The sequence below is a fragment of the Argentina anserina genome, chromosome 6 (assembly GCF_933775445.1).
Source record: "Argentina anserina chromosome 6, drPotAnse1.1, whole genome shotgun sequence".
In the NCBI taxonomy this organism is placed as follows: Eukaryota; Viridiplantae; Streptophyta; class Magnoliopsida; order Rosales; family Rosaceae; genus Argentina; species Argentina anserina.
Genome location: NC_065877.1, coordinates 2,162,975 through 2,176,635, shown reverse-complemented (window position 1 = coordinate 2,176,635; position 13,661 = coordinate 2,162,975). Strand labels below are relative to the sequence as shown.

The following is a 13,661-nucleotide window of genomic DNA, read 5'->3' as shown; positions in this document are numbered from 1 at the left end:
ACCAGCAACTTCAATCAACATTTATATTAGGTATTTGCCAATGGCTCTTCAACTTGGTTACGAACATTGTGGTAGAACAGTCCCTGAAGACGGTGACTCTAGGCCACTCCGATGAGTACTGCGGCAGAAGCCAAAGCATATTGCGCATCCACCGAGGGCGATAGGCTTAGACAACTGAAATATTGAACATTTGAAGTGGCCCTTATCTGATTGATGGTTAACAAATTCTGTTTAGTTGGTGCAATCTCACCAAAGTCATCTCATTCCTTATGTCTGGTTTTTTTATAGTATTAGTCCTTTAGTTAGTGCAGTATCAAGTATTCAGATTAGTGCTAATGGCACCCATCTTTTATGGCAGGGCAGATAAGCATATTGCTTTTTGAGCCAAGGAACATCATAATCGACTTACTAAGGAGATTTTCAAATGGGTATTATTTTATTGAGAACTAGTTTATGACTTTTTAATTAATTATTAATTATACCTATTTTTCGGTCATATTTTTTAATTTCAACCGTTAAGATAATATACATAAATGCAAATTTAATGATCGTTAAGGTATCAAAATAGATCAAATGAGTGAACGAACAAAAATTATCAAATATGAAACGTTCATGTTCATAATGAGTAAATCACATTTAAAATGTCTTAACGAATGTCAATTTTGATGAATTTTTGCAAAAATAATATATTCATATATATCTAAAAACTAAACAGTCAAGAAATAAATAAGAGATCAAAAAGTTAGTGAATCAAATTAGTCCTTAACAAAATTGTCCTCATTGGAAAATACCCCTAAGTTACTATTGTTAAATCATTGGCTTCACAATTCTTCCACAATGATGCATTAAACTTGTATAGATCTAGACTTTCCTTAATTATGCATAAAACTAGGGCGGATAAGTTTTCATCATAACTTGGTTCCTATTGTTATTTTTTTTTTGCTTTACAATTATGTGTTATAATGAGACATAAGCTAGGCGAATAAGCTAGGTTGCACGGACACGTCATTGCAGTGGCATATCGCGTGTCCGACACGGACACGCACACAGACACGCCGGACACGCCCCAATACGCGCCGGACACGCGAGTATCCGAATCGTACACACGGACACGCACCAACTCATAATAAAAATGAAAGTGCTTATGGTGAGAATCGAACTTTCGTCATCCAAGACACTTAACAACTCCTCAACCATTCCAATAGATTCCGTTTTTGTTATATTTATGCACATTTTAATATATATAAGGAGAGAAACTCGTGATAAAAATAAGAATGCTTGTGGTGAGATTCAAACCTTGGTTATCCAAGGTATTTATCAAGTCCTTAGTCATTCTAACAAGTTATGTTTTCATCATTTTAATGCACACTTTGACATATATATACATCTAAAATTCTAAATAATTTCAAATTTATAAAATAATTTTTTTAATAAATAAATATATATATATATATATATTAAAAAATAATATTTAATTAACGTATCCACCACGTGTCCGTGTCCAAAAAAATTCTATATGCCGTGTCTACGTATCGAATCGTATGCATTAAGGATACTCGTGTCTGTGTCTGTGTTACTTAGCGGATAAGTCTTCTATGAAAGTGAAAATGAAATGAAAGTGAATTGCTAATTGTAAAATTAAAAAATTGGTGGAAAATATATAGTCCAATGCCACATAATCACACATTGGACCTACTCATGACCCAACATTAACTATAACAATCCTAGTCCCATTGGACAATAACAGAGAAGCCAATTTGCCATTTGCAAACCAGAGGCTGCTATATTTCTATGTATAAAGCCGTCTTTTAAGTTCTTTAAAGTGATGGGTGCTTCACATTCCATCTCTCTCACCACTGACACCATCACCCTTCTTCTTCACTCAAATCCCACAACCACCTTGTTCTCTCAATCAAGATTACGAAACCCAGTGTGCAAACTAAACCCCACCAACCAAATCTTCAAGACCCAGTTGAAGACCATGTCTCAAACCTCTCAAGTTGTGCCAGTCAATGGTGGCAAAGCTGTAGTTAGGGAGACCCAGGATGAGAGTAGCACAAACCCAATTAATGTTGATGGGATTGATCAGACACTGGTTGACAAGATCGTGTATGATGCTCTTGTTTGGAGCTCTATTCATGGCCTTGTTGTTGGTGACAGGTCTGTTCAGGTCAGTGTGGTATTACTTTGAAACTAGAAAATACTGGAAATTTAAGTGTCTGCTGTTGAGTAGTTCAGTGAAAAATGAACACTTGAATCAATATCTGGTTGTAAAATGTTGATCATGAGAATGAATGGTGGAGTTGTTGCATTAGATTAAACAGGTTTTAGAGAAAGAAAGATCATGGATTTACATGGGACCCAAGTTCTTGATTTTAGTTCTGAAAGAGTTGTCAACTGTTTCAATAGTTTAAGAACAATTCAAGAGCTTTTAGCTGGTGAAGCTTTAGGAATCATACGGTTTTCATGTCAAGATTATACCTTGAGTTCATGAATTTGATGTTGGATGCCATTAATTACAGAGGTCATCAACAGTACCTGGAGTAGGAATGGTACACGCCCCGTTTGCTTTACTTCCAATGCCATTTCCAGAAAGTCAGTTGAAACAGGCATATGATTTAGCCCCCATATTCAATGAACTTGTTGATCGAGTGAGTTTGGATGCGAAATTCCTGCAGGATTCACTGTCCAGGTACTTCTGAATGTAATCTTTTAGTGCACTTGTCAGTAGAAGAATTGAGCATGCATATAAAGATGGTTTAAATGAACATTTCAAAGCTTAATCTTCTCTGTTTGACTTGGTTATATCATATAAGATCAGAACATGGTTGTTGTGGTGTATTACGATTTTTCAACGTCAATGAGACTCTGAGTGCTAGTAGTCTGAGTTTATGAATATTAGAAGTGTATAGGGATACAGGGAACCTCTTAATGCATGACAACCACAGCTTCACCTATTCCCTAGATAATAGCTCCAATTCTGAACTAATGCATTATAATGTTACATCGCAGAACGAAGAAAGCAGATCCATTTACATCTAGACTTCTAGATCTTCATGCCATGATGCTAAAGATTAACAAGAGAGAGGTAACTGTATAATGTAGATATCAATAGTTCATTCAAACCCTTGGAGGAGAATTTCGTGTTCAATGTGATCTAGTTGAATGACTCCGGATTTTGGATAATGTGAACAATTATTTACATAGCATTTTTGGATGACTGTTCATAGCTCTATTAGTAAATGTACTCAATTATATGAATTATAAGCAACCCACTATAGAAAAAGTGGAGTGGATGCAATATTTCCAAGTTGAGATTGTACATTTAGTTACACAATTCTCCGGTGAACGATAGAACAAATATCCATTTTGCTTCATATCTATGGGATTCCTTGGTTGTTTGGTATAAAGCAGTGGATAGCTTTTTCATTCATTGATGATTAAGATGCTAAACTGGACTCTTTTAAACACTTGAACAGGAGATACGCTTGGGTTTACATCGGTCAGATTATATGCTTGATGAACAAACCAAATTACTACTTCAAATTGAGATGAACACAATTTCATCTTCATTTGCAGGGCTCACTGGTCTTGTCGGCAAGCTTCACAGGTTAAGAGCTTTATACTTATAAATTTAGAATTACACATATATTGATAATGATTCTATCACAATCTGTTGACTAGTCTGTCATACTGGGCTTATTAAATGCGCCAGCCTCCAATTCTGCTGTGCATGTTTTCACCTAAGTCAGTAGTTTATTGGTTAGTTTCTGTTGTTTTGCATGTCAAAATGTAAACGCAGTCAGAGTTACCAAGTACTTTACTCTTGTGTGTTCATTTTTCAGGAGCTTACTTAGTAACTATGGAGGACTTCTTGGATTAGATTCCACAAGGATTCCTGATAATGCTGCAGTTAGTCAATTTTCAGCAGCTTTGGCTAAAGCGTGGACTGAATACAACAACCCCAGGTTAGACTTGAAGATTTCTCTTATTTCCCTTATCAGCTGCTTCTTTCCGTCTGACATGATAAAAGTTGAATTTAACTCCATGCATATACAGGGCCGCTGTTATGTTTGTGGTTCAGGCTGAAGAACGCAACATGTATGACCAACATTGGCTCTCTGTTACTTTGAAAGAAAAATATCCTTTGTGGCTTTATAACAACTCCCCAGGTTAAATACTATAGTCGCATCTCTAGAGTAATGTCTGATTTTCATTCTAAAGTATATGTTGCACAGGGAGGGGGTGGTGGCTCTGGGGGACTGTGCCTTTTGTTACAGATTTCATTGTCATTCCTCTTTTGTTGTTGCCATTCCATTTTGTGACTTTGTTCTGGATGTACTAGTTTTTATCAGTCTTTATTGACTGCATAAAGAAGTATGTCTGCTACAGAATTTTTGCTAATAGTTTGTACTTGTGAAACCGAAGATAATGAGTATAAATTTTTGTATTTATATCCTTGAAACTTCCAGTTAGAAGGTTTATTGCTTCTGACTGAATTACTTCTCAAAGCGTTTGTCTCAAGTAGTCCGGTTTATTTTTCAAAGAGTTTGCTTGCACACATTTTTTAGTTTGAGTTGCAGATTTCATGATTAGTTCCACTCCTTAACTTTATGACACGTATAAGATATCAAGTATTCGAAAAACTTTGGCAGAAATTGATTCCGAGGGGGCCCTTCTACCAGATGGAACACTTGTTGTGTATGTGCCTTTGGCCTTGGAAAGTTCATTAACTATTCTATATATGAATTTTTTAGATCTTCATTTTATACTCTGAAAAAGCTTTTAATTTGCAGGGAAGACCAAGTAATTGGAATAGTTTATTTCAGAGCTGGGTATACCCCAAATGATTATCCTTCTGAATCAGTGAGTCTTTATTTTATTTTTTTCTTATTTGCGTTTAACTTGATTCCAGTGACAAGCGCGCGCATGTGTAGAATGAACATATACAAAGTAGTAAAAACTGTCCCCAGCTTCATCCCAAATTATTACATCAATCCCATCTTGTTCAACTGCTGTTTCATTTATATATGCTTTGGATTGTACTTAAGAGGCTAGTTACAAAAGCACCAGTTGCCATAAAGTTGACCTCCAAATATGATGTCTATAATATGACTCTACCTCTGGGGTTTCTCATTTGTAGGAGTGGAGAGCTAGGTTACTTATTGAGCAGTCATCCGCCATCAAGTGCCCATCAATATCATATCATCTGGCAGGGACGAAAAAGGTTCAACAGGAACTAGCTAAGCCTAATGTTCTTGAGAGGTATTGCTGAATTCAAACAGCAACCATTGTCAAGCTATCCCAACTTGTAAATTTTATTACTATCATATTGGAGCTTCTTATTGAGACTTTGCTGGTATGGTAGATGTATGCTAGTGTAAATAATATATATTCTCGAGATCACAACTGAATCCGAGCTCTGTCAATTATAGGGAAGAATAGTTTCTATTGTTGTATTCTGCGATCTTGAAATGTTTCTATTGTTCATGTGAGCAGGTTCCTTGATGATAAACAGGACATTGCAAAATTGCGAAAATGCTTTGCTGGATTGTGGAGTTTGGATGAGTCAGATATTGTTAGAAAAGCAATAGAAAGCCCAGAGTTATTTGTCATGAAGCCCCAAAGAGAAGGCGGAGGTATGTGTTTCTATTTGCACTGCCACTTTTATAATGACAAGTACCGTTAACAAATCATCGGTGTGCTGCAGGGAACAATATCTATGGCAATGACGTGAGGGAATCCCTCATTAAATTGCAGAAGGAAGGTTCGGAAGCAGATGCTGCTTATATCCTGATGCAGAGGTTATTTCCTGCTGTGTCTCCCACATTCTTGATACGAGAGGGAATTTGTTATAAAGAGGATACTATATCGGAGCTTGGTGTATATGGTGCCTACTTAAGGTACTTGACTCTTCTGACTAAATGTTTGGGTTGGTTTTGTTGGCATCTTTCTGTAATTTAGACAAAGCTGTATCCGTAGCAGAACATCATTTTCCAATTTTTGTGCAGGAACAATGAGAAAGTGATTGTGAATGACCAGTGTGGCTACCTGATGCGAACCAAGGTTTCGTCTTCAGATGAAGGTGGAGTTGCAGCTGGATTTGCCGTCTTAGATAGTTTATATTTAACTTGAGGGGTTGCCTTCTTAGTACCTAAGTGCGCTTACCAACAAAGCCCAACAGTTCTCTTACTAACGCACATTTTCTCATTTTTGACATTCTCACCATTGTTACAAAGGGAAATAATGACGGGACTACTTTTGTCAATGTAATAACACTACAATTTCTCCTTTCCATTTTCTTAATGGTATTGAAAATTTTAAAAGAGCTTCATTTTCAAAACGATAGAACATCCGAAGAAAACACTTAATTATTTGTATTCTCAACAAAGGCCCCTGAGCACTAGTTCTACATGCAGTCCAGCAAGTGAAGACCAAGCACTCCGACCTTAAGAGGGAAGAGGTAATAATTATGTTCATGAGTAGTCTCATATGGTCATCTCTTTCCACCCAAGCTCCCAAGCTCGTCTCTCCCATACTTCTGTAGCTTTGAGCTCTTCTGTGAGTTGCGCTTGAGCCCCTTCCCTTGCTTCTTCACAAGTTTCCACTCCCGCAGTACATTTTTCTGCTTCTTTTTGGTAGTGTAAAGAGATTTTCCTAGCACTCATCAGCAATTCTTCGCTCTGATGTAAGGTTTCATTGGCAACAGCCTCCTGCAAATTAAGCTCTTCGGATATCAAAGCAATGATATCCTTCTCCATTTCCCTTTTCATTTCTGGTTCATGTTTTCCGCAGTCTGCATATCAAAGCTAAGTCACGATAAATAAATGACTGAATGTATAGCATTTGGCCGTAACTTCTGAAGCCGCACAGTTAATATTTGAAGAGAGAACTTGATCGTTTTCATGAAAAACCGAAGCACCATGTTTTAGAATTTCAGGTAACAGTTTAATGAACTGACCTGTAAATGAGGAGTTGATGATATCTGCTAGTGTGACATGAAACAAGGTCAGTAAACGCTTAGCAGAATATCACATTAACAAGTATGCTTTTTGATCATGATTACATTAACACGAAAAGGCTGAAACTTTAACACTACCAGTTCTGTGTAAATTCGACTAAACTTTAACACTACCATAGGTCCATAACATGCTCTGTCATACCTTCCAATTGCTTCTTCAAACATTTCTATATTAACAAGTGAATCTCACCTATAGATATCAGGGCAGATTCCTCTGAACAATCACAAAGACATGGAGGACATGAACTACTCTCCTTAAAGCGCCAATGTAATGATTGACGTACGGTGTAACCAACCAAACACACACCTATTAAAACCAAAGCCAACCTCACAGCACCGTTAGAACAAAAGCCATGGTCTTGCGGATGAGGCATCTCTTTATGCCCTAAAAGAAACAAAACCCCACACTGATCTGATTTCAAAACTGCAAGCTGCCAAAAATCAGAAATCAAAAACTCATTTTAGGGTTACACTTAGTCACTCAAGAATAGCAGTAAAAATCTAATCTTTGAAAGTTTTATAACTTTAAATAACTGAGAATAATGAAGAATTCCCACTTAGAGATCTGGGACATAAAATGAATATCAGACTGTAGCACAATGCTGGAACTTTTGCTTCAGACAGGAGCTCAAGTTTGTGTGTAAGACAATCTCTGCTTGTTCACACAAAGGCGACTCGGATCCAGGGAAAGTGTAAGAGAACTAGAGAAGTGATATATGTTTTGTAGAGACAGATTGTTGTTTGGCTTATAATCAAGAATGTTGTTTAGTGATCGCCTCAGTTTTTTTTTTTCTATTTTTGGTCCAAGCAAAGTGAAATGACCGTGTTATGTGTTGGTGTTACCGAGTTTTTCTACCTGTTGGATCCAAAAGTTTACCTTATCAATGGTGAACAAACTCGAAATTAATATTATAGAAAACGAAAGATGACATTGCTTTAGAATCAAAGACTGATATCGTATTGCACAATCTCTACAAGAACTGCGGAAGCATAACTGTTCTGTATACTGATCTTCAGACATCAGAGATCTGATAACAATAATAACAAAAGCCCGAGTACTTTGCCATGCTGAGAGAATTTTGAACAACCAATGTGTTAATCTCTATTTTCAAAACCTCAGGACAGACTATGAACATGCAAGTACGCAACAATCAAGTACAAAACAGATCAAAATGTTTCCCAACCCAATTGCTAGACAGCCTACGTTCATATGCTAAAAAGAATCAATCTACTTCATGACTTGCATAATCATTTGATTGCTGAACTTTGTCATCAGTTTCGTGCCAAATGTCATCATTGTCTGTGTCATCAGAGTCAGCTAGCTTGTCAAAAAATGAATCAAGGTACCACGGGCAACGGTCTGTCCAAGCCTTGCCCGCATGGGCTCGCCACTTTTGATCAGCTATCATTTCAGGTGAAAGACCCCATTCTGTTAGCTCTTCCTCAGTGTGATGGACTGCTAAGCTATATTCTCCGCCAGCTCCTAATTGCATCACTCGAAATTCACAGTTTCCAAAATTGTTCAAGTGCTCATATTGCTCTACAGACCACTTGAACCACTTCATGAGGAAGACACGCGACGTTAACCCGTGTGATACAATTACAAGATTGAGGTCATGGCAAGGGTTGTGGCGAAGCCTGTTCATGTCTATGTCCCTCCATAAAGATTCAAGAAAACCTGCAACCATCTATCTTATTAAGCCACAAATTCATTTCCGAAGACAAAACGCAGTAAATAACAAATGCAAAAATCAAACTTTCTAAATTGAAACACTTCCAGTGTAAAACCACAGTATATGGTCTCATCAGCAATATATTGTTCATAATGATCTCAAACAGTAAAGATGGTAGCACTCTGGCTCTTACAAGCAGAGTACGCATTTGTACTGGGGCAGTTCTTTCAGTAAACTGAGAGTCAATTTATACTTCTCGTCCACCATGTATCCTTACTTTTGTAACCTCCTACTTATATCTAAGGCTCTAAAAAGCACAATATAAGCTCTCATCAGCAATATTTCTGTCAAATTGATCTCAGACTCTACAATTGGTAGTAGACTGGCTCTTACAACCGGCATTTGTAATGCGGCAGTATCTTCAGTAAACTTAAACTCTTAAAAGTTCTCGTCATTGACCATATAACCTCCTAGTTATGTCTAAAATACTAAAATTCCAGAAAGCATGCATCATTACTTCATTAATCATTTAACCTTTATGAAGCATCAATTTCTAAACACCCAATTTTCATGAATTTTGGGTTCCAAAGAAGCAAGATGTCATTTCTATACACCAAGTAATAGCCAAAATTCACACACCACCTCACTCACCCTCTTTGTGATACATTGAAAGCTAACTTAAACATCAAGCCAAGTCTATAAGCACATTCAAGAATTGAGCTCAAACCAAGCTCACACACAACATCCATCAAACCATTACGCCTTTACCCCAATTCAAGTATCAAAACCTAGTTTATCCTATATAATAAACTAATAATAAATATGATGCTTTCATCCAAAACAAAAATAGATAGTGAACAATGCACAAGTTAATCCAAACAACCTAATAAAGAAAGAAACTAACTTTCCAACCTCACTCCAACCAAACACAACCAAACAAAAGTTCATCAACACACCCCCAATTCTTCGACATTTTCATACTATTCAACACAAAACCATAAAATCGAAACTAACAAACACAAAAACACTTACTCGAAACACGATCGTAGACATCTGCGGCGGACTCCCCCTCCGGAAACCGGTAAAAGAATCTGCCGAACTTCTCCCGGGTCTCCTTAATCGCCGTCATTCTCTCCTGCACCTGAAAGTTCCCGAAATCCTGCTCCCTTATCCGGCACTCCTCCCTCACCCCGATCACACGTGTCCGGGAGAAGGACCGTCCGATCTGGGAGAGCGTGGAGCGGGTGCGCTCGTAGGGGGAGACGTAGAAGTAGACGCGCCACTCGTTGTTGTCCCCGACGACGCGGCGGAGGTGGGCCCCGGCGAGCTGGGCCTGGGCCAGGCCCTGTTCGGTGAGGGGGATTTTGTAGTCCGGGGTGGTGGTGTAGGCGGCCATGTCGAGATTGCCTTGGGATTCGGCGTGGCGCATTAGGATTATTCGCTTGGGGAGACATGGCTGTGAGCAAGACGAAGAAGAGGTTGTAGTTGACGAAGACGAAGATGAGGGTCTACCGTTTCTGTTGGGATGCATGGTTTTGTTCTCTCAATCTGAATCGGGAATATTGATTTCTTAGCTGATCGGAATTATTGAGTGACAGTCGTGGGAATGTGAGATTGTGTAGCTTCTGGGCTCTGTAGAGATTTGAGTTTGGTTTGGTTTGTTTTGTCTACAGTCTACACTATTTATAGGCTTCCCTAATCCATTTGCATAATTGTTCCTTTCCCATTTAGGCTGAAATTCTTTTTTGTAATTTACTCATTGGGAAGTAAAAGTTGAGATAGAAAAAAAAAGTTGGTCCAGAGTGATGAGTTTCGTGTCATCAAGTTAATTGGGTAACTCCAGAACCACTAAACGCGGACGAATTGTTAAGAGCCTTGATATGAGAATCTCTCGTAATCAGGTTCGAATCTCGTCGATGTTAATTAGAGTTTAAAATATGAATTTACTTTTGGTGGACAAATGGAATAAGCATTTTGACATAAAAAGCCTTTGAGGATACTAACATTATCAACAACAAAAAAGTAACCAAGTTTATATACTAATTGCACTATAACATTTTTTATGATTGTTGCCGATGATTTGAAAATAAAATAATTCAGATAACTATAATGTAAAATGCATAGGATACGAAGAAGTCTTAATGAACAAACGTACTGAGCTTAACTAATAACATCTAAGAGAAAAGTGTGTTGATAATGGAGAAAAGATGGTGTGAAGAGAATAATGGTAACTTGGAAACTAAAAATGTGATGAGGGAGAGTTGCCCACGGAGCAAGAAATGGTCAATTTCTGTGAAGGTTTGAGGAGGAATGTGGATAGGCATGAATGGATTCCAAGAGGTCAAGATTGGCTCATTGCCAACCTTTTGCGAGTTGGAATAAGTATTGAAGAGGATCAAACAGTTTGACATAATGGGCCAATGGTTTGGATGATTACTAAAGTAAGATTGTGGTGAGGGGTCTGGGGTGGCTTTGCCAACACGGCTAAACCTTTGGTGCTGAGACTCACACGGTTTGTGCCTTTATGTTTGGTATCGACCTGGTTTCAATTTTACCCAGATCAATGTTATTAGACTTTCTAAAAAGAAAGAGAATTTAGCCAAAACTACACATAATTTGATGGAGACGCGGGGAATCGAACCCCGTGCCTCTCGCATGCGAAGCGAGCGCTCTACCATATGAGCTACGTCCCCAAGCTTGCTGAACGGGTCTCAATTTGTTTAATTAAACTCTCAAGTGTAGAAGATTCAATTTTAGGCCTTCTTTGCGTCCTGATTGGATTATTTTAGTTTGTTTTCCTATGTCATTGGTGTCTGTCGTTATGTCCGAGTGGTTAAGGAGACAGACTTGAAATCTGTTGGGCTTCGCCCGCGCAGGTTCGAACCCTGCTGTCGACGTATTTTTTTTCTCTTCCTTTATACTTCTAGCTAATGATGACAATCATGATAAGACACATTGAACAAAATCAACGAATCATACACAGTTTGACCCCTACTTTCTCAAAAACAGCCCAACTCTATTGATGGAATCAACTGATTGATCTCAGTTCACCATAATATATTTAGCTACCCATGCACTTATTATAAGGTCAAAGCTCATAATATATTCAAAATCCATTTCTTGTTACTCGTTAAGCTGCCGGCAATCTAGGATTTGTTAAGAATGGAAGCCTTTGATCGACCAATCTCCTTTTTGTTTTCTCTCTAGCTTGATCCAAATCTTTTGGGTGAAATTAGGTTTAGTACAGGTCAAAATTTTCACTACCTTTGGAAATTTACCAGCATAAGATCGAGATGGAATTAATCCCCGACACATACTCTTAGATACAAAAGTCCTGAGCATTTTTAGCGGAGATCTGACCACTCTCACATGGTAATCATGTTAAACCCAGATATTAGTTGGGTACATGCGGGCCACAAGCGGTTTATAATGTTATTAAATTGGTAGGTTGTCTTTTCCCGATAAATACGTATTACATGTTAAAAATTAAGAAAATAAAATACCGTACCCAAAGAACGATCTAGCTGGCTAGCCATACTTCAGCATTTTCACTCCCAAGGATGTATAGGCCTGTGATTTGGTTAACATATGCATGTATTGATGTGCTAGGTATTCTAGAATTTATAAGATAGCATGAAAGCGAAGTTTGCGCTAGAATGAAACTTATATGTCAATTGCTTGGACACTTTTTCCTGATTGATCAATCCATGAGTTCAATTAATCAGGGAACCGTTTGGTTAAGAAGTTATCACAAACAACAAGTACGTCCAAGTTGAGTATTGAACTTGCTATATATATCAATGGGTCCTTTCCTTAAGAGTCTTTAAGCTTTGCCCACTTTAAAATGATATCATTGGTAATTCGATGATATATACGTAAAGTTTAAAATATCAGTATCGACATATTTATATATATTTAAGAAATATCAGATATATTATAGATATTGAAAAAATTATCGTTTTAAATTTATTTATTTATTATTAAATTATAAAAAAATTAAGTAAAATATTTTAGATATTTTTTAAAAATAAGATATATCATATATATCATTAATATCAGAAATACTTTATATTGTCAAAAAAATATCACATAAATGAAATAAAATAAGATATCACTCTTAAAATATATCGATAATTTAAAAAAAATTATAGATATATAAAAATATCGGGATATTTTTAATCTCGCATAAATGTGCGTAAACTTCCATAGCAATTCTTGCTGGCAATAACTTAAAATCGAAGTCTTCGATCGATATGAGCCACCTTTTGATAGTAGTATGCAGGTGCAGTCAACAACATCCACCCAAAACCCAGAAAACCTCACAACCTCACCCCTAGATTTCTCTTTAGTTTCGTCTCGATTTATTATTTCCGTCACCTTCTTAATCGTCCCTCTCAATTCCTTTTTGAGTTCATGTCAAAAAAAAAATATTTCCCTTTTGAGTTGACTGGTGATAACAATGTTACCTCAAGCTTATCTCATCAATCATCATATATCAGACACAAAGATCTATTGGATCATCTACTTGTCACCCCAATAAATATTTGACTTTTTCCAGCAGGCTCGCATTATATGCGAATATATTCGTATCTAAATTGCAGACAAGAATCTCATGAAGCTCATGATGAGTTTGCAACCTCAATAAGTTCAGCCAAACATTCAACCCCCACATAAATATGGATATTTTCTCATTAACTCCTCTCTTGATTCACAAGACCAAGTTCATATACAGGTATTTTACAACAAAAGAACTTGTAGCTAGCTACTATGTATTGAGTTTATGATGCATATTTCAGTGTGGATGGCCGTATATTTCAACAAGTTAAATGCGTACACTCATTGTTTATCATGAAAGTTGTTGTATATAGATTAAATTATACGTCGTATGTGGTGGCAAAAGCTAGTAGAATTTGCACAACCGTATTTGTAGACTGATCGGATATGTATCCCATCAATTTCCATGATGA

General features: G+C 37.1%; 3 protein-coding genes and 2 non-coding genes across 5 annotated transcripts; 2 read left to right on the top strand and 3 right to left on the bottom strand.

Annotated features, from left to right (window-relative positions):
• The first annotated feature begins 1,825 nt into the window (after positions 1-1,825).
• On the top strand, positions 1,826-6,281 carry LOC126798333 (glutathione synthetase, chloroplastic). The gene is made up of 12 exons (XM_050525266.1): positions 1,826-2,170; positions 2,523-2,692; positions 3,013-3,088; positions 3,480-3,610; positions 3,846-3,968; positions 4,060-4,140; positions 4,621-4,701; positions 4,797-4,866; positions 5,144-5,265; positions 5,500-5,639; positions 5,711-5,903; positions 6,012-6,281. Exons 1-12 carry the CDS (start codon positions 1,826-1,828, stop codon positions 6,133-6,135), a joined length of 1,656 nt encoding a protein of 551 aa, XP_050381223.1. The 3' UTR covers positions 6,136-6,281.
• Positions 6,282-6,488: 207 nt separating this feature from the next.
• LOC126800685 (uncharacterized) lies at positions 6,489-7,395 on the bottom strand. Its single transcript, XM_050528086.1, has 2 exons — positions 7,212-7,395; positions 6,489-6,796 (listed from the first exon to the last, which is right to left on the bottom strand). Exons 1-2 carry the CDS (start codon positions 7,393-7,395, stop codon positions 6,489-6,491), a joined length of 492 nt encoding a protein of 163 aa, XP_050384043.1.
• A 598-nt stretch (positions 7,396-7,993) lies between these two features.
• LOC126798339 (phosphoglycerate mutase-like protein AT74H) lies at positions 7,994-10,326 on the bottom strand. Its single transcript, XM_050525277.1, has 2 exons — positions 9,727-10,326; positions 7,994-8,699 (listed from the first exon to the last, which is right to left on the bottom strand). The coding sequence occupies exons 1-2, from the start codon at positions 10,223-10,225 to the stop codon at positions 8,245-8,247; spliced, it is 954 nt and encodes a 317-aa protein (XP_050381234.1). The 5' UTR covers positions 10,226-10,326; the 3' UTR covers positions 7,994-8,244.
• Positions 10,327-11,314: 988 nt separating this feature from the next.
• Positions 11,315-11,387, bottom strand: TRNAA-CGC (transfer RNA alanine (anticodon CGC)). Its single transcript has one exon. It is a non-coding gene; the product is annotated as a tRNA-Ala (tRNA).
• A 122-nt stretch (positions 11,388-11,509) lies between these two features.
• Positions 11,510-11,591, top strand: TRNAS-UGA (transfer RNA serine (anticodon UGA)). Its single transcript has one exon. It is a non-coding gene; the product is annotated as a tRNA-Ser (tRNA).
• Positions 11,592-13,661: the final 2,070 nt, after the last annotated feature.